At 41.8% G+C, this 21,082-nt stretch overlaps 1 protein-coding gene across 13 annotated transcripts in view; it reads left to right on the top strand.

The window, feature by feature from the left end:
• LDB2 (LIM domain binding 2) overlaps positions 1-20,557 on the top strand; it is a 319,756-nt gene extending 299,199 nt beyond the window's left edge. For 4 of the 13 annotated variants that reach the window (XM_068149233.1, XM_068149235.1, XM_068149229.1 and 1 more), the window contains 3 exons: positions 8,888-9,011; positions 10,181-10,332; positions 19,280-20,557. In XM_068149233.1, coding sequence (XP_068005334.1) covers positions 8,888-9,011; positions 10,181-10,332; positions 19,280-19,510 — 507 coding nt within the window. In that variant the 3' untranslated portion in view covers positions 19,511-20,557. Of the gene's footprint in view, positions 1-8,887; positions 9,012-10,180; positions 10,333-16,439; positions 16,583-19,244 lie in introns of all 13 variants that reach the window. The other 9 variants (XM_068149240.1, XM_068149236.1, XM_068149241.1 and 6 more) reach the window with 9 other exon arrangements.
• Positions 20,558-21,082: the final 525 nt, after the last annotated feature.

Raw genomic sequence — 21,082 nt, 5'->3', positions numbered from 1 at the left:
AGGAAGGCTTTTCAGAACATCTCCCCATCGTACACAGGGCAAATAGGAGAGAAATAATTTACTGAAAGGACATTATTTTAATGGCTGGATAATAAAAGTAGTTTAAAGTTGCAAAGTTCTTGCAAGGAGTCCAAAAAATATAAATCTATTGAAAACAAACAGACAACGAAACAACAGTGTTAAAACTTCAAAGAGAGAAGCAACAATACAAACAGTAGAGCTCCTTTCTAAACTCATAAACTGTAGATTTAAGTGGAAAGATGAAACAAAATCACAAGGAAAGTATAAAGAGCTACTTTTTCAAAAAGCCTGAGGGGAGAGGGTTATCAAATAGTTACAATAGTGACTGGGAGGCCTAAACCTTTTTTTTCAGTGCTTAAGTGTATTGTGAAACAGGACTCATTCCAGCATATGCTGCAGTGATGAGCATACTGCCAAAGTGATAACTAACTAAGGCAGATGTCAAACTCATCTCCACAAATGCACCTCCAGCATGGATGCTTCTCCTCAGACAGGGAAAGGAGAGCACATCTGTCCCATTCAGGATTCATGATGTGGCTTCTTGAAGGTGCTTCACGCAATTATTACACATAAACTGAAGATGTCACTGAAACTGCTCATGTCCAGCATAGCAAGTGCTTTGTTTGGTACAGTATGAATGTTAAGGGGGCCCTGTAATGAGGTTTTCTCCATGGAAGAGTGTCCTCAGCTGACTGGATAGTATTTCAGCAGCAGTTCTGCAAGAACAAGGATGTTTACAGGAATGCTTTTTGGGTTGCAGAAGCATTGAACTTGGAGCTCTTTTGCTAGTATGAGCACACTGTAGGCAGTAAGGAACCTGAGGAACCAGCCACAGGCCAAGAGAGCTGGCAAAGTTTACCTAATCACCTGCATTGCTCCAGAATACATGGAGGAGGGGGCACTGATGGAAGCTGGTAGCTAGCTGGTATGTGCTAAAAAAAAACCCAAACAAAACAAAAGATGGGAGGAGGGAGAGAAATAAATTAAATTGGAGTCCAAGACACTGATGAGAATTAGCTGCAGCACTGCTGACAGCTGTGCTAAGAACTGGTCCTTTTTTCCTACCCACTCATAGTATTTACCTGGAAAATAGACAGTTTTTATTATTTTTTTTTGAGCTTAGCCTTACTTGCAATGAATGCTGCTTCTTTCCATTCCCTCTGTTGTTGGGAATTGAAATGGCTGCAGATACAGAGCAGTGTAAAAATATGATGAGCTTTGTAGCTTGGGAGCAATTGAGCAGCTGAATACTGTATTATTGAGAAATCATTTGCTACCTCTGGGTATTAGTGAGGAACTGGAGAGTCCTAGACTGGCATTCAGGGCAGAGCACAGGATGAATAAACATTACAGAGTGCTGAGTGAGTCCAGCATGGAGCTTCAATAGTTGCATGTTATCCCACTGCATCTTGCAGGGTTGGCTACACACAGGAAAGACAGAAGTGAATTCCAGGAGCCTTGTGGTAGAATTGATCTTCTGTTGTTTCCTAAATAACCAAATTATCAATGAAATCAATGACATTTTGCTTAATGTGTGGCAGGCAATCTGCTTAGCAAGCCAGCCATATTTTCAAGTGAAGGCACGTGAAAACCTTGTAAATATATATCAGTAGTCCTCAAGGGACTTGTAGATAGCTACAGGAAATTGTTGGGTTTATGTGCATACCTTACTGATGCCAAATTACTCTTGGCTGAGTATTTTCCCTCTTATCTAATTGAGATAGGAATCTCTTCAGAATGAGGAGCTCAGTAGTTTGTAAAATATCCATGTGTATCTCTGGCGGGGTACAAATACTACGCCGTGGATGCTAATGATCAGCAATGTTGCCAGTGTTAAGCTGATAATTCTAATTCCTAGTTTCTTAGGTGATTGCAAGTATAAACATTTCTTGACTCAGCATGGTGAGTAGCTACATAATGTGGAATCTACTCCAGGGTGGAGTGATGGTTATTAAGTACATCTCAGATCTAGAAAATCTCAGGTTATGGAATGTGTCCCAGAATCTGTTCCTGCTGTGGTACTGTGCTGCAGAACAAGTTTTTGCATTCTGTAAAGCCAACACAAAATATCCACTCCATATGGTTTTGGAGACATACTGAAAACATGAGCCAAGTTCAAGCTGGTGCAGAGCTGTCTTGCTGAGCCCTGAACTAATCTAAATCAATTCCTTTGAGAGGTGCCATCACATTCATCTCGATGAGATTTTAAGTCAAAGCCTAAAGAAAGAAATCTCAGTGACAGTTTTTAAACCTTTGCTGTTTAAAGCAAATGTATTTAACTTAGGAGTAAATACAGTAAAATGTGCTGATACCATATTTCCAAGCAGTTTCCCTCCTTCTGGATACCAAAAGCTCATATAGTTCCCTACCTCTGTAGCAAAACTGAGGACTTCAGTGTACTTCTACATTGCCAATTTAAAACTCCTTGGCACAGAAGAAACTGGAAATATGGAGAGAAAGAACAGCAGATGCCATCAGCAACTCAGGGATTACTCTGCGGTATTGGACTACATAAGATATTGGAGTTACCTTTTCATTCTGTCCCAAAGACCATCTTCTAAAATAAACAAGCCTGTGCAGAACAGCTTTTGAGCAGTCAAAATACCTGTATTTTTAACTTAAAATGGTTGCTGAATTTGCTCTTGCTACACTAAATTCTGCAGTATCTTTGTGCTTACATAGGATGTACAGTGAGCATTTCTCATTAGTCCCCGCATCTCAACGGGAATGCCCAACCATTCTTCAAAAGTGAAAGCAAGTAGTAGTATGTGGAGTGGTAGGAACCTCAAACCCACTTATTTTGGCTTAAAGTTTATCATGCAAGCAAGGAGCATGGATACAACTGATCCACTGCAAGACATTGATGGAAGAGACATATTTGACTTGACGTACTGAGCAAGAGCTTAAAACAGATCAAAAGCAAACCCCTCCAGAAAAACAAGTATGTAAAATCCCTCATTTATTTTGGCTCATAAAAGCCTCAAAACATTTCTTATTTATATTGCCATGTTTTTAACAGAAAACAAAGGCAGTTTTTAAGATGAAAATGTTCTGTATTCATATGCGAGTCTTAAAAAGCACAGGTTATTTTCAGCAGTCAGTTGCAAGCCGTCCAGTGAAAGAAGCAACAATATGTTCCCAGGGAATTTTCATTCCTCCCTCTGTTCTTCAGAGCAGTGATACCTACATTAATTCTGAAAAACAAGCATGAGCAGTGAAATTTAAACTCCTCTCTAAGCCTTCCCTGCTTCTCACAGCGGTGAGGTCTGCAGCAAGGCATTACTGTTTCAGTGCCATGCTCCTGGGAGTGCAGGGCACTTGGACAGGGCTTTGACACGGCTCCTGGCAGTCAGACTTTCAGGTAGAGTTGTTTTAAAGCAGGGGATGGAAAAATATCCATAATGTATCTCCTTCCTCATCACAGATGTATCAGTAACGTGTCTTGGGCCTCTGGAAAGATACATTTGTGAATGTCCACAAACGAGTGTGCAGAGACATTTCAGTTCTTTCCAGCAGTGCTGCCACACTGCAGTCAGTGGGACCTCTCACAAGGAAATGTGTTGGGGACAGAACTTCACTGGCAGCACCAACTGGGGCCATTCTCTCTAGAGCACATACAGGGCATGCAGAGGGAAGACTGCATTTCAGCACAGAAATAAAATGTCATGCTGTTCAGGTTTGTTAGTTAATAAGGCAAAATCTTTGTGGAGGGGGGAAACCAAAAACAAACCAGAGGTCTAAAAGATAGCACTGAAGCCCTTCAAGGCTGCACAGTGCATTACAGGTATACCTTTGCTGTCAGCATCCTACCTGAACATTAGACAGTGACTGATTCTCCCACTCAGATGGGTTTTTCTCCCTCCTAGGGAGGGTTGTAAGTCAGCGTGAGCTCAGGCTATGCAACAGTTCCTATAGTTCTCAGGTGATTAATACAGGCATGACACCAGGAGAAATTTCAAGCATCAAAGAGTTAAAACTAAATTGCAGTAAGACTTCAGTGATCACTCTCATTGCTGATAGGTTCCTTGCTGGTTTCATTCAGAAACAGTAATGTTATCATAGAATCATAGAATGCTTTGGATTGGAAAGGACCTTAAAGACATCTGCTTCCAACCCCCCTGCCATAGACAGGGACACCTCCCACTAGATCAGGTACATTTAAAGTAATTCTCTCTGTGGAAATTTTAGATCATTCCTATTTTTAAATTTGGTTAGTGAAACTTTTGCTATACAGACCTAACTGGTAACCATAGGCAGTTCTCAAAACTGGCTTCTTTTGGTTGACTTTAGGAGTTTTACTGGCCAGATATGTTTCCTGCTTTAAAGAAACCGGCTGGGGAGGTCAGTCTCAACACTTAAGTATTGCGAGACTGAATCCCACTGAATTCTTTAAAATGCAAGAGGCATTGAGAGCCTGCAAGGCTGCAGTTCTTTGTGCTCCCAGGATGTCAGCAGGGGAAGGCTGTTAACTGGGCCAGCTCTGCCACCTGCAGCTCAGAGCCGGCAGGACCGCGGCGTCTGCACCAGCCTTGCCACAAACCTCCGCTGCTGGAAGCGTTAAAAATACCAAGAGGTTTCACTGCGGGCTAATTCAATCAGCAATAGCGTACATAAGCTCATGGTATGCACAACTAAGCTAAAAGAGAGCTTTCTTACTGGTCTCTCTGCTCATCTTCGCTGCTATCAGAAGGCAGGGCTGTCCTCAGAGCAGAAAGCCAGTGCTAGAACAAAAATCATAGGGCTAAAACCATGCTTGGTGTGACTTGAGTGATCTTGGCTGAACCTCACCCCTTACCTATGGAGGCCGATTTTGGCTCTGCCGATGACTGAAGTATTTCAGGATGTGTAGATCCATATTCTCAGAACCCTCTAACTCCTGTCTGCTGTGCTTCCAGTATCTCCTCATATAACTCCCTTCTTAAAACATGCTGGGTTTTGAAACCTATAAATGCTGGATTTCTTCTCTAAAAAGAAGTCATTAAAAATATAAATTGAATCCTTCCAGATGTGTTTTACTAACACAAAATAAATATGCTTTATTATGTTCCCTACTTTCACTTCCCTGAGCCTCAAGGGTATAACATTACCATTTTCTCAGGTTGGATCCAAGCCTTGTGATTGATGAATTGTCCATAGGATCCATATAGAACTCTAGGAAAATCACTGATGCTCTATACAGCACCCAAATGTGTGCATGTGTCCCAGTGTGCACCAGGCACCCACAAACATAAACTTCTCATGCCAAAGACTTCTCTCACTGTAAAGCTCTGCATTCATCTCTAGCACCAGATCCAGCTCACAGCTATCCACAGTGAAACAGCAGTGGCTCTGCACTAACAGTCAGGCATCACTGTGATGAATTCAAATAAGAAAGCGTGACTGGAAACTAATTCTAATGAACTAATTGTTACTGGGTAAGAGCCATGTAAGCACCATGTGGGGATTTTTCAGTACGTTTTAGCCCTGTGGAGGGAAAGTCTATAGCTGGTGTGTTACTTATGCTTCCAAGAATGTTTTAAAAGCTAAAGGAAAAATGTTCTTGTAATGTTGGGTTTCATTCAGTCATCTACACACTAATGACACCTTGTAGTGCCTGAGATGTCTACATGGAGCCTTGTGTCCTTCTGGGACAGCAAGAGCGATCAGACCCAGGATAACCTAGGGCATTTCAGCTGGCATCATGCATGAGCAAATGAGTCCCACCTTTTGTGCTGCCTGAGCTCGGAGATGTCTAGCTGTGTCTTGTCAAGCATTGCCATTAATGGTTCTGGGTCCCTAGGAATGTAGAGCTTTTCTGTGATCAAATCATCACTGCACTGCAGTCTTTAGGCTGTTTTCCTGGGTAACTGACTCTGAGCTGTGCAGAAAATGCTTGTAGAAGAGATCAGTTTTGTTTGTGTTCCAAATATTATTCTTATAGTACTACAGTAGACTTATACATTTTAATATTATCCAAGGCTTGAGAAAATGTTAAAATAGATGTTGTGAAAAGGAGTCTCTCAGAATGAGATTAGGTGATCTGTGGGGAATAGGCAGTCTAAGCCTCAGGCTTCTTCAGTATAGCAGTGGATGTAAAACATTTGGTTAGCTTTAAGAAGGCACTTTGCAAAATGCTGCAGTTAAACCAGCCTGCCAGTTGCCCTGCTCACTGGCAGTTAAAGTCAGCAGGTGATTTTGGCCAACCTAGCTCTGAGATGCCTCTTGTCATCAGATTGCTTTTTGCAGTACCAAGTTACTAATTGTCATTGGCAGATTCCTCAAACTTAAGATAAATGGACCCTGATCTTTTCCTCTTTCAGGGCTTTGGTTTAGAATTGCTTCAGATGGCAAGTAGGTCTCAAAGGTCACTGAAAATACCAGATGCATTTTAAATGGTCTTGTCACGGTGTAGTGTAATGCCCTCCTATTACTCAGGCCTCCAAAGCTGAGCTTACCATATGCAGATTTTAAGGGAGAAAATGGTTGTGAATTCTCCAAAGGTAGAAGAGGAATTCGTGTGAGTATGTACAGCTCCCAAATATCCAGAAGTGAGACCACCCCAGGTCCCAGTGTCAAGGCCTCAGCACTTGTCATTTTGAGTTCATGTGGGTGAAGTCAGTCAGGCATTGATACTTTTGGGGTTCATACTCAATTTTTCATTTCTGTGTGAAGTGAAGGAGATTACAGGCAGGATTAGCAGTCAAGATGTCTACAGGCAGCAGGGACTGCTTAGTTCCCCTCTGTGTGCATTATGGTTATTGCACAATAGGAAACGTCTTTCCCAGATGATAAAGAAGAAACACTCTCTTTGTTGCCAACAATAAATATATACAGAGAAGTAAATGTGTCATGAATAAAGTGTCCCTAAGGAAATCTTGGGAGACCCTACATGTCTATTTACATACTTTTAGTCCCAGCAGCAGAGCTATGTGAGCATAGCACTCAACTAGTGGAGAATTAACACAGCTATCTTCTTCATACCAGTTGCTCTCTGCTCATAATGAGACCATTTAGGCAGTCCTGCCAGAAACTCAGACTTTTGAGAACCAAAGCAATGGTGTCAGTTGTAATCATGAATCTCTCTCTCACACACACACACAACCTGAGCAAGTGCCTGCAGGTTTCAGAATAAATTGAATGAGATCTCAAAATGCAACACCTCTTTTGCAGCATGAACTGGATCCTGCACACTTGTTAGGACCCGATGCACTTGGTTTTTCATAGAATATTGAACTAGAAGAATATCTGAGCCCAAAATGCATAGCCTGATAGTTCTCTCTAGGTTGCCTTGCAGATATTTATCTACAAAAATATACATTAAAAAGTCTATGTAAGAAAAATGTCAATGAGGCAACTGCAGACTCAATACCTGCAGCTGGAAAAAATAATTACTCATACTGAAGCTCTTCATTCTCCCTGCTGCTTTATGTTATCTCTGTTTTAACTGCTGTTAATGAAAGGCTCACCAAAAGGTAGTGCCAACACGTGATAGTATTTAAATGCTGAATTCATCTCTCGGGCCTCATGACAGCTACGTTTCAGCTATTTTCCCTGCACACTTTGCATGTCCATTTACAGGAATGAGAGTGGGGTGTACATGGGGAGAATGGGAGTCTGCAGCCCAGAGAGAGGAATTTGTCTCATTTTTACACATTTATAAAACCATGGAAGGAAAACATCACTTGCTGAAGTAAATCCAAAATGCCCCTTCAGCAAGACTTGCTAAATTTAAGTAAATAACTCGAGCCAAGACTCGGGTTATGCCTTTCTGCAGTTGCCATTCTAACTTCTAGTAACTTGACCAACTTGTTGCCTTGCATCGCTTGGTTAAAAAAACACCCATGAAATAAACAAATCCAACCCCCAACCAAACCTTCCATTGCTTCTAAATGCAGTCCTTTGAAAAGTGACTTAAGTGGCATGCAGGCTTTGTGTTTATTCTGTTTGAGCTATTTCCTTATCAAATGTGCTCAGGTAGCAAGTCAGGAACCTTGTTCTCCTGTGTGGCAGCCCTACCATTTGAGGTCAACCTGGAATTATTTATTTTTTCTTATGTAGGATGGCCAAAAAATCAGGATCCTGCAAATGAGAGCAAGGCCTCAATTACATGTGTGCAGTTCTATAGTCTTCTGTGGCTTTGTGCAAGGTTTCACCAGCTGGAAGTGGTTCCATGGTGACAAACAGGAGGAAAGAGCAGCCAGCTTACTGTGATCTTTGTGCTATATCTGCTGTGCTAACAGGAGCAAACAGCAGTGAGCAGTGTGTATAATTACTAAGTGAACAGATAGAAAATTGATAAGCCTATTTGAGGAAGAGCTTCAACATAGCAGAGCATTCAAGCTGCTGTGGAAAATAAAATGCTTCCCTTGTTTCTTCACCATGTCACTCATGTGATGAGAAGAGAACGCAGTCCTCATAACAAGGAAGGAACAAAATGGTTTGAATTATTCTGCATGCAACAACAAGATAAAATAAAATGTTTAAAACCTTCATTTATGAGAAGCCTTCGTGGTCGAGTGCAGCAGGTCAGAAGATCACTGTGTGTACGTTTTGAGTATGGGAATGAGGACCTGCTCTGAGCATTTTATTATTTATTAATTCATCCTTGCAGCTTTGGCAATCAAGCATGAAAATGTTCTGCTCTTCTGAAATCTCTCTAGTCTGGAAGACCAGAGCTGAAGTTTATCTGATTTTTTTAAAAGCATGTCATACTGGACACAGTGAGCAAAAGTTTTCTCAGTTCACTTTTGATCCTGCAATCCCAGTGCAGATTAAACTGAGCTGTACAAGGCAAGGTGGGGGAAGTCAAGATTATACTTTCCAGCTATGTAAATACTGATCTGAGTCTTTGCTTTGAGAAATCATTCTGTTCTGCCTTTTCTTCCAGTTGTGTGTAATACTGGAGCCAATGCAGGAACTGATGTCAAGACATAAAACTTACAATCTAAGTCCTCGTGACTGCTTGAAGACTTGCTTGTTTCAAAAGTGGCAGAGAATGGTGGCCCCACCAGGTATGTTTCATTTCCAGTGTTTTGCTTGTTTGGTAGCTAGGTTAATATAGGAACAATGAGAACATTTGCTGCAAATTTGCTTACAAAGGAAAGTAATAAGAATTAGCACTGTTCCAAAAGTAAGCCTGAAAATTATTCTGGTGCTTCATTATTTCAGTCTGACCCAGCTGATTTATAGATGTGCACATTCAGATGGTTTCACTATGACTAGGATGTAATTTAGTGCAAAAATATATGTAGATGGAATGCAAAATGCCTACTGGCTCCATTAGAATTCATCGTTTGTGTAATTCAGCTTCCTGCTGTGACTCTGAAATTACAGCTACAACTCATAATTAATTGTCTTTGAGACTAATATAATGTTATTTACAGGCCTGGACCTAATCTCCATCCTCTTACACCTCAACATAATAATTCTCTCTTTTTTTTTTCAGATTATTAAAAATGTGTATATCTGAGAGAGACAAGAAATATATATGGCTGTGTATCAGATTTGTATATGCACATGGGCACCCAGTTCAGATCTTGAGGAGTACAATTGTCTCTCTGTTCTTTGCCAATTTAAACAAAGTTATGTAATTGTCCTGATTCAGTCTGAGTTTGGAAGACTCACAGAGCAATGGCATTCAGCACGCTCTAATATGTGCTCTGAGGAGTGGCAGTGTTAAAGGTGAAGCCCACACCAGAGGCAGAAGGAGCTCAAATGGGCGTTGCTTGTATGCTGCGTCAATGGCAGCAGTATGGTAGAAAGCTGGCTTTAGCCCTTGCCTCTGCCAGCATCAGCTGAGGCTGTGTCCAGCATCAGAATGAGACCTGGATTTCTGCTTAGCAGTGATGCTTGCTGTGTGACCTTCAGCAAGTTACAGTCACTTTGAGCATCATGATAGTTAACATGATACTCCCATTAGTAAAATGCCTTCAAATAGATTTATAGGTAATGCTGTGAAATTAAGCTTCATTAGTCCTTTGTGATAAATTGGAAGCAGATTTCACTGTTTGGGGCCCAAATGTTACTCTTTGGTTTGTGTGTTAAATCTAATACTACTAATAGTAAGCATAGAAGTTTAAAAATCAATGAAAATCTATTTCAGCACTTCTGCTTGTGGATCATTTTAGTACACACTTAGCAGTCTCTGCCATTTGCTTTCCTTCTTACCATTTCATTGCAGCAGAACCCACAAGACAGCCAACAACCAAGCGGAGAAAAAGGAAAAACTCCACCAGCAGCACTTCCAACAGCAGTGCTGGGAACAATGCAAACAGTACCAACAGCAAGAAAAAGTCAGCTGCTGCAAACCTGAGTCTATCAAGTCAGGTACCTGTAAGTCTCACTTTCCTTGTAGGCCTGAGTTGCTTGTGGCGCTTTAACTCTCTCCTTACGTTGTAAAGAAGGTGCATTCTTGAGCCTAAATTATCACAAGCAAAAGGCAATCTTGCACAGCGTGCTGTGGAAGCTGAGGAATTAGGAGGGAGATGTGAAGAAGCCATTCTGCAGTGCAGCTTTAACCAGTGACCCTCGGGGATATGCTGAGGACTAGATGTGGTTGTTTGAAGGCTTGGGCCAGCTCCCTTTCTTGTCAGTGGGAGTCCTTCTGCTGCGGGTGGGACTTAGACTGGGACTCATTGTTGTAGAGACAGCAACAGTCTTGCTGACATCCACCTGCCAGGTGCTGAGAGAGGAGCAGGACAGCTGTACCTGGTCAGAGCACTGCTCTCCCTGTAGCACCTCACCCCTGATGGGTACCAGGCTCAGATGCTTTAGTGGAACAGGTTATGAAATAACTTGCTTGTAGAGGTTCTCTTTTTCCCACCACTCGGCTTGAAGAGGGTAGATCCCCTGGCATATGGGTCTCAGCTTATCCACCCTGCTAGCTCTAACTGTTGGCATCCTAGCTACATAGGGACACACCAGAACTGTCTCCAGAACTGTACCAGTGCATTTCTTACCTTAGTCACAATGCAGGGGCAACCAGACTGCAAACTGACAAAGTGTGCCTTGGTCAGTAAGAGGACAGCTTACGCATTTTAAAGCTAGGGAAATTAATCTGATACTGTAGGAACTATAAAGTGGGAATAACATGCAGAGGTTTTTACTGGATTTCTGATCAGCAGATGGAAAAGGGCTAGGTCAGCTCTGAAACCTGACAAAGGATATAGGCCTTTTGTTAGCACAAATCAGGCAATTCCTAGGAAGCTTGAATACCCAGATAAAAAAGGAGTAGCAGCTTAACACCAGTGAAATTAAATTAAGATTTTTCTGTAGCAACTTAACTCAGCAATCCACTAGCTAGCAGAAACTTTGGCCTTCAGTACATTAAACTCATATTTTCTCCTTGTCATATTAAAATTTTCATGTGGCTTGCATCCCTGGAGTCAGATTCTTTCCCTAATATAGACATCTCTGGGTTTTTCTGACAGCACAAAGCAGAGGGAGGGCCAGCTACCTGATCCCCTGGTGCCAGGGACCACTCTGCCCCATTAACTGTCAGAAAACTCCTTGGATCAGTATGCAACCCTATTTAAGAAAAAAACCAGCAATTAGGTGCAAAACTGAGCAGCCAGCTACTTGCCTGCTGTCTCCAAGTGTAGCAAACAGTAAAATCACTTTACCTCAGCTGGTCCCTGCCCCGAGTTCAGTTCAGCAGGACCAAAATCTGACCCTCTGCCTCTCTTCAGCTTGCTTGTCCCTAGAGGGACAACTTCTGTTGGCTTCAATGGCAGCCACGTGCACTTGTATGTTTGAGGGTAATTGAGCCCTCTGATAGCTATACCTGTCACTCCCACTGATATTCAGGCTGACTTCAGGTACTGAATGGCTACTCCTGGCAGATGAAGAAGTCAAGGCTGCTCCTTCTGAAGCAGATGATAGTTAAGCATCTCAGACACACTGGTGAAGTGTATCACAGTATGAGAGATGGAATTTTTTTTTTAGACTTCCTGGACTTTCAGGATGCTCACAGTCAATATTTTTCAACATTGTCTTCTTTCTGCTTTAGCAAGATGCTCTAAACTCTTTTTATGGAGGATCAGGTTCCATTTTTAGGATGCTTCTCCTTGCCCTCTGCAAAGTGGAAGTAGCTGTTTGATTTAGCATACTAACAACTCTTCCCATCTTCCCCACAGCAAAGACAGCAAAGCAGTTGGAATTGATGATTGGGCTACCCTGCAGGGTAGACAGAACTCAAAATAATGTTAGCAGTAGGATATTTTGGTGTAAAACCACTCAACACTTTTCAGTTAAATAAAGAGATGTTGCCACATTTCCTCAAAATTACACATTCTTTGAAGTGGGCCTTACACAGGCATGCCACTGCTTTCTGAAGTTAGCTGCAGGTAGCAGTAACTTGCTTTCTGGTTCCTTTTCTTAACTTTACCCTAAAATGTATCACTGAGTAGTTAATTTTTGGGTTGTATTACTTTATGATAGAAGACAGGATGGCCTCAAACACAATTTGACAGTTTTCAACTAAAAGTTTTCATTTGGCCAGAGAGCTTTCTGAAAATGGCACTTTCCTGCTCAGCAGAAGAAAATCACTGAAATTATTAATTTTCAATGTTAAAAGCATTTCCCTCCTCATTATTAGAGAAGAGGAATGAAATCACTGCATTTTCTGTCCAGATGACTCACATAACTACAGATAGTTCCAGTTGCACTTTTCCCACCCTCCTCACAGGAGAGCCCCAACAATGAGCTTATATCCATACCAAACCTGAGTTCATATAAAGTCATGTACTCCAGCTTGCTCTAGTGATTTCTTCCCAGCCAGCAAAGACAGTCTCTCCACCATACTAAGAGAATCTAACCTAATTTCCTCTCACATTTATACCTCTATGTTGTTTTCTCTTTGATAGCAAGTTAAATCTAGTTGGAGAATGTTTCCTTAGCACCTATTCTGTGTAAGGTTTCTTGTTTTAGGCCATTAGTAGCTGTTCAATTCTGCTCCTACAGTAATGTTGTGTACACTCTGGCACACGTGTGAATTTACCATAGAGCTCATCCACATTTCTTCCTTGCACCATTAACTTGTGTTTCTTTAATGAGGTCTTCATAGCTGGAGAGGTAAAAGTTCCATGTTCAGGACAGTGACCAGAAAGTAGCTGGAGTGCTGTCAGCTATGACAAAGCTTAAAACTTCAGAGACATTTGTCATTTTCCCCATTGGCCCTTCCAGATCTTCAGATAAATGTGTGGGGTAAGCGACCCATGGTCAGTGAGATGGAGCGGTACTTGTCACACACGCATTGCTCAGAAATAGGAGGTTGTGCCATTTCCTCTACCTGCATTATTTTCTGATCAAGCAGGGACAGTGCTGACAGTAGAGTCAAGCCCAGAAACTGAAATGTGTGGTTATGTTTCCAAACACAGATCAGTTTGGTACTGCACCCGAAGTTGAGCTGCTGAAGCCTAATCAGTCAGTACCATTTGTGTCCTTCACGTTGCCTTAAATTTATTAGCACTTGGACTGCGCCGACACATTCTGATTCATCTCTGATAACACAGTCTTCAACAGCCTCTTAAGGGTCTCTGCCCATGGGTGGGATGCATCTTCATCTCTCATCAATAATCTGAAAAGTATCAGTCTCAAGTCTTTCCTCATCTCTCTTAACTACTTGTATAAACTTTCTCAACCCTGCCAAATAAAATACAAAGTTTGGCCCTTTTGGCAGTCATTTGCATTCTATTGCACTCATTTTCCCTTCTGGTGGTGGGGAAAACAGTGGTTTCTGTGATTCTGTTAGTTCTCTTGCTGCTGACTGCAGACTTTCAGCAGCCCTTGCAAATATGGCCCTTCAACACCTTTTCTACATATTATGTGTTTCTTACATGCATCTTGTGTTCTTGAAACAAGTGCAGTTGGCCTCTGTGCTACATGACTGCACTGCACGACTCGTACCTAGGTCGAACACCTAATACTTGCCCAGTGATGTTTTTGCCCTGAGTGCTCTAGGTGCCTGGGCAACACACTGTAGTGTATTGAAAGTAGAACCGAGTGCCACCAGAGTCACTCCAGCAGCACAAATACAAAACCATTGTTTTCACCAGAAGTTTTCTTCTCTCATGCTCTCAGTGGTGTAGGCTCAGTACTGCCCACAAGTGCATTGGCTTTTGCAAGTGCATAGACAAAGCTGACAGAAGAGGGACCCAGAAACAGTAGTCCACCTGACTGTTTTGGTCTCAGCAGATGCCAGGCATTTGAACTATTCTTGGATTTGTTCCTGCTCTCAGTCACCTCTGATCTTTGGCATAAACCTCAACCCATGGTGCAGGAACTGGAATTACCAATTTCCTCTATCTCAAAGCAAGGAGCAAGTATCCTTCCACAAGGCTCATAGAAAAATGCCTTTTTAATGATAGCCTTCCTATGACTTTGAAGACTTTAGTTACCCAATTTGGGTATGCCATTGCTTTATCACTTGCACAGGACTCATTTCCTCTAATATTTGAAGCTAGGTGCAGTGTTTTCCCAAGCTTTCACTCAGTTTTCAATCCTCTGCTGGCTGAAATTGTATTCCTGTGCATTTTCCTTATTCTTCTTCTTTCAAGTGAAACTGTCTGGCAAGCCCAGGCTCTTATACTTGGAACAGTGGCTTGTACACTGTGGGTTACTAGTGTATGCATCAGAGGAGGTCCGTACAGCCAGTGTCACTTAAACATCACTTTCTGTGATAAAAGCAGTGCACGTTGATCCGTTTCCATCTATCTGAATTTGAAAATTTGACAGTACACAACTCTCACAAACTCCAAGAACCCTTGCTCCAGACTGCTCCCAGTCATAACCATAGAAATTAATAGGTGGATTTTGCTTTCATTTACTAATGAAGATCCCACTGAGTGTAACACTGTAACCGTGAACCCAATGAAATATCATTTGTGATGGAAGGAATAGAGCATCACTATGTGCCACTAAGTAAATCAAATGTGCTTTGCTACATCCACAGTCTTAATTAGAGCCTCTTTGCACTCTTGAGTTACATACCTCAGTAATGTCTCTTTCTCTTTGTAGTTCTCTGTGAGCTCCTCAAAAGCCAAATCTATAAACAAATCTGCTAATGTGGAGGGAGCCCTGCACTCTTTTATGTGTTTCAGAAGCAGGGGTTAGGTTTAGGTGGTTTGTAATGGATGTTGTAGTACCAGAGTTACAGCTCCAGGGCCAGAAGAGGAGTGTCAGAAATTATCCCATGTCTCAGAACTGTGCAATTCAGAATCTAAGAGGCGCAGTGAGGTGAGAGTGAACAAATCAGATTCCAGTTGTTGTGCTTTAGGAACAATATTCCAGAGAAGACCAGAGTTTCAAGTTAATAGAGAGGACTGTGATGAGATATGAAAGATAACCATTTTCCTCTGGAAAGTGTTTACTGTGAATGTCAGTTCTGTCTCTGTAGATCATTTCAACACCAATGTCACTCTGCTGTTTATGTCCTGGAAGCAGTGACCATTCTGGGTGTGGGCAGCAGTGGGGTTCTTGGTCATTAATAGTTTTTGTAGCAAGGAGAGAAGTCAGTTCTTAAAATAACCACCAATAACACAAGTCCCTAAGAACAAAGGCAGGCAGGAGGAGAAACCCTTCTTCTTTTGACTTAGCACTTAGAGGTGTGCTGGCTGCTAAAACTAGTGCAACTTTCAGTCCTTGGAGTATGAGGCTTGCTTGAACAATATACTTGATAGTTCCAGGAGGTTTTGATGATCTTAGGCTCATGAAGCACTGTTTGTCTGCTTCTGGGAACTGTGAAACCTGAGCTAAGAGTTAATCACTGTAATACACTAAGCAGGGCTACCTGGTAACAGCAGCAAGGATGGCAGGCAGAGGGATGGAGAATTTTACATGGTCCACCACACATTTTTACCCCCAGACTCCAGTAGGACATTGTTTAGCCATAGCATAGTATCATAGTATCGGTCAGGGTTCTTTAAAATCCCAAGCTGAAAGTTTAGTTATGTCACTAGACATAGCAGAGCTAAACTTGAAAGCTAGGTACAAAAGAGGTAAAGCCTGAGAAATGACTCGCCTGTTAAACAGAAGTGCTTGCATTTGAGCTGTGTATGAAGTGAACTCTGTGTATAGTTTATATGCATCACTTTAAGTTTGGATGGCAATTAGGGCTGTTGCAGGATGAAAGGTATGATATACATGAAAGCTGCTTTTGTGGTTATATGAGTAATACATTTATATCACATATTGTAAAACATCCACTGCTTTATTTACAGTGCTTCACTGCAACCATATTTTACTATCATGAGACATTCCTTGACCAAAACTGTTGTTTCTAATCACAGAGTAAATTAGTAAGATTGAGTGACTACAGTCTAAATCTTTTTTAAACTAATCTAGTCAAATATGTGCTACCATAACTAGGCCGTAGCAGTGTGTGCTGCCGTGCAAGAGACTAGGGTTTAATTCTTGGATTCTGCTTCTCACTCCATGAGCAGGAGCTAGGAGCACTCCAGAGCTGCAGCCTCAACCCTGGGAGGGATGGAGCCTTGTGTCATTCAACAGCAGTGACCCCCACTGGCCAATTTAAGGAGAAGCATTGAGGGGCTCTAAAAGGAGTCACTTCCAGTCCTCCTCAGAGGTTGGTGGTCATTGCACGGGATCTAGTGAGTGGAGGTTCAATGGGGTGCACTCGGTGGGGTCTTCAGCTTTCAGTCTGAGGGCAGAATCCTCTCTGGGGAGGAGCCAGCATGTGTGCTTCCTTGAGACACTATTTTTGCCTGACATAAGCGGCAGGATTGTCAAGAATGAATTTATTGATTGATTGATTCATTTATTTATTTTCAAATGTCCTGTAACTAATGATGTGATATCTATCTTTTAAATAGAACGAGGGGAAACTCCACTAACCTCAATCTAATTGTAGTTTGATTCCCAGAGTGATAGAAACTCAATAGCATGGGGAGAAATACAAGTGCAAACTGTCCTCTCAGTGGGTGTCACTATATTGAAGGAATAATACTTGCAAAGAATCTGGGAAATTAGAGATGGAAATACTTACAAGGTCATGGAGCATATCCCCACTGATGCACAAACGCTTCCTGTCACAGGCTGAGGCATTTTCCAGCCCAGTGTTAGGTGACCTGAGCAGCAAAGCTAGCACTGTTCCAGTGGGGTCATTAATCCTGTCTGTGGTTCTCAGGAACAGGAATATTTGTCTTACCAGTGGGGGTTACATTTTTGTTTACTTAGTATCATCTTAGTACCCCAGTTTACATCTCATCGGATTGGCCTAAAGCAATCCTCTTCTTTTCAACACTTGCAGCTGTTAAGAATATTTACCCCTCCCAGTCATTTGGTGGATGCAGTGCCCATTTAATTCTTCCACTGGCCTCCCCAGCCAGCTATTCTAGCCCCACAGTTATTTTTTATGTGCTTCTCTAAGTCTCATCCAAGTTGCTGACCTCTTGCTGGTACGGCAACAGGGAGAACTTGAGGTCCATCCTCAAGAGTGTTAAGTGAGAGGAGGTGTTGCCACCTCAGTCTGTGGTTCTGTATTTCAGCCCCTGTGGTCCTTTTTGCCTGCCATATCACACTGCACGCTCAAACCCAACTTGCTGTCCTCTGCCCGATCTTTCTTGTCGTTAATGCTCTCGCAGTACACTGGGGTCAGGTCTGGTTCAGCAGTGCACACCATACACTCTCTGTTGTTTAGAGGGACAAAATAAGTTAGGATACACTTTGGGTCATAAACACCTCTGTCCTTCAGACTCTGATGTCACAAATCTGTGTGTGAGTTTTATTTAACCAAAGATTTTATGGACATATTGAGTGACAAAACATAGAGGACATACAGGAGAAATCACATAATGATTTCCATCTACTCACAAATTTTTCACATAGCAGGCTGAAAATGTGATCTAAACATTGCTCTGTAGCATGTCAGCCTCTGCTGAGGGACATCAGGGAACAGTGTAAATGCTTTCAGGCAATAATTCGTATTGTTTGGTGGTGTGGGAAGTACATACCTGATTAAAAAGAAACCTTATCGAATGCAAACATTCGTCCTCTGTTTGCTGTTTACAAATGCTTTTACATTCATAAGGAGAAACAGATCCTCTAAATATTGAATCTGTTGTTGGCTGGACCTCTTGGAAGGGTTTGTTAAATCAGCAGGAACAAAGCTAGACATCTGGAATTACTGCACTTCTCCCAGACGTTAGCTGATGCCCTGCCACCTGAGCTGCATGAAAAGATGCATCACACACATTTCCTTAGCAGGTAGCGCAGCAGCCTGATTCTCTGCTGAGCAGAGAGAACAAGCGAGCTCTCTGGCTTTGCACCTTTGCTTTCCAATCTCAAGTTTGCACCTTTCTATTCCATGCTGGTTAGGTTTTCTGCAGTAGATGTGTGATGCACGGGAATACAGTAGGCGGTTTACTTGTTTTCATGGAAGGACAATTTGTACTTAAAGCAGTGATTAGATGAATACTTTCTTTCTTGCATGCCTCAGTTTTTGATGACTACTAGCTTCAACAGTGTAATTATAATTAGCACTCTTCATCTTCCTTTTGCGGTACCAGCTGGACAGATTGGTCCTCTTACTGCACAGATTGGCGGCAGGGTTGCCTACATGGAGTTAGGTGACAGGCACCATGAAATAACAGATGGTAAATTCAGGGCTTGTTGGCAATCAGCAGGTTTTTGCTAATGACTTAATTAGCTATGCAAATTGTCAAATCAGTGTGAACATTGTTTTTATCGAAAACTTTACCTAAATTAATTACCATAATTAAGTAGCAGAATGTCAAGTATATTGGATGCGCAAAAGGGCTTGGCTGGCTATGGGTAAGAGAGTTACCATCTTCATTAGAGTGCTGTGCTCCACGACTGGGGAGTCTGAGGATAACAAATGTGGTTTTTTATACTACTTCTAAAACACACCCATGGCCAAGTCCCAGCTGAGATGCACCCTGATGCCTTCCCAAATGAAAGAATTGCTGGATAGAGGCTGAATACTTCGATCAGGGTTTAAGGCAGTTTCATAGCCTGCTTATTTGCTTACAGCTGTAGGCATTGTTCAGTCTACCTGCTTCTCAGTTCTGGGGTTTCTGAGACCCAGAGCCACAAGCGTGCAGCTAGGGAGATGTGTTACAGGTTTTCCTTTGCGTTAAGCATAAAGTGTAAGCCTGTCTCCTGGTTCCTACTATGCGGGAACTTTTAACTCTGCTGTTCAAGTATCACAAAGTTAAGAGATGCAAGTTCTCTAACAATTTTTTCAAGTTGATTTTTTCTCTCTCAAGGTTTCCATATAACAAATATTGGGTGCTGTTCACAGGATGTGATGGTGGTAGGAGAACCAACTCTGATGGGAGGCGAATTTGGGGATGAAGACGAAAGGCTTATCACTAGATTAGAGAACACACAGTATGATGCAGCAAATGGCATGGATGATGAAGAAGATTTCAACAACTCACCTGCACTGGGAAATAACAGCCCGTGGAACAGCAAACCTCCTGCTAACCAGGAGACTAAATCTGAAAATCCCACACCACAAGCTTCCCAATAGGTTATTCTGCAGCGGTGCCCACTGCAGTGTATGTCACACGTTCTTGAAATAAAATTAACCCCCCCACACCTTGCAATGGATAACAGTATCTGTTTCTGAACTAAAGGTATCTCATGTGGTTTTTAATTAGGGAAAACTCTTGTATAAGCTTCCTTGTACACTTCTTGGAAGCATTCAGATCCAAGGTGATACTAGCACTGACCTCAGTTAAAGTAACTGCAAATTAAAGAGCATCTCGTGGCACATTCCTGACAGTACCTTTTATTGGAAGGGGTTGTTTTTATCCTCATCAAACGATGGCCATCCTTTAGCAAGCCCTCAGTGCTCAGGATCTCATTAACGTGACTATGTAAAACTTTTTACAATTGTAATATATTTTCTGCTTTTCAACTTGCACCTGAAATTTCTTGTTTCAGAGGAAATCAGCTTTTAAGGAAAAGTGATTTAAAGTAAGTTTTGTTCTTTCTTTGACTTTCCTTTCACCGGTTAATCGTTTAAAGGATCCAGCGGTTTTAATTTGCGTTTAGCTGATGCCAGTAGATGCTCTTGCCATCCTTTAATAAAAATGCTGAAACAAGAAATGTCTTTTTTTCATCAAAGACATGAGAAATATTTTTATGTGGAGAAAGACACCCAGTCCTATGAGAGTTTATGCTTTGTAAAATTGCTGTCGATCCGGATATTTTAAAGCCATGTAATCTATTAACTTTGTGGGCAGCTTAATAAATCTAAAAACTTTTGTGTTTTTATTATTGTATCTGAGTTGGCTTTGTTGTTATTTCTTTTCATAGTATATTTCTTGTATAATATTTTTGTAAAGCCCTTAAAACTTTTTTTTGTTTTGCTTTTTTTTACCTTTTTTTTTGGATTCTGGTGTATTTATGTGAAACTTTATAAAAGAAACTAATTTTTTTCATTTACATATTAATATGTTCAAGCTCATCATGTAAAGACACAGTGAGTCAGTGTGTTATATAATACAACTGTATTTTATGTATGCTTTGCCAATAAGTGTGCCAATAAACTGTGTTAACAAATGTGTTCTTACACAGTGCATCTACAGTTCCTTGCGTGCAAAAAGACCCAGGCCTGCATGCAGGACCGTGCACCAGGAATTTCTGGAACTGGTGTTTCACTGCATTACAGTCTTTTACCAGCAACAAAGGGAAGTCTGTAGCTTAAGTGTGAATCCCTTACAGCTCAATTTGGTTAGATGCTCTTTTTGTAACATTAATGATGTGCAACATCGTAGGTCAGCAAGAGCCAAGCACCAGGGAGTGCAGGGCGTCCAGCAAGCACACCTCCATCCTGAACTTTGCATCTTCTGCCTTACAGGGCTGGGGCTTATCAGAGCAGGGACTTCCACTCTGCTGAATTCTGTCTGATAGTTTTACGGTGAGTCCCTCAGCTGGGGCTGAGAGGATTTTAAAACATTCTCCTTCCTTCTTCCCTTCACTATCAAAGCAATTGCTCACAGGGGCAAGCAGAGCCTCTGGAGTAGCACAGCCCGGTGCGTAAGACCCCTGGGCTGAGCTGGGAGCCACGGGGGCACACACCTGTGTCCCAAGGCAG

Source organism: Melanerpes formicivorus, unplaced genomic scaffold (genome assembly GCF_026170545.1).
Source record: "Melanerpes formicivorus ecotype bairdi unplaced genomic scaffold, bMelFor1.0.p_v2 SCAF_18, whole genome shotgun sequence".
Classification (NCBI taxonomy): Eukaryota; Metazoa; Chordata; class Aves; order Piciformes; family Picidae; genus Melanerpes; species Melanerpes formicivorus.
The sequence above is the reverse complement of the archived record's forward strand: the minus strand, read 5'-3'. Positions and strand labels throughout refer to the sequence as shown.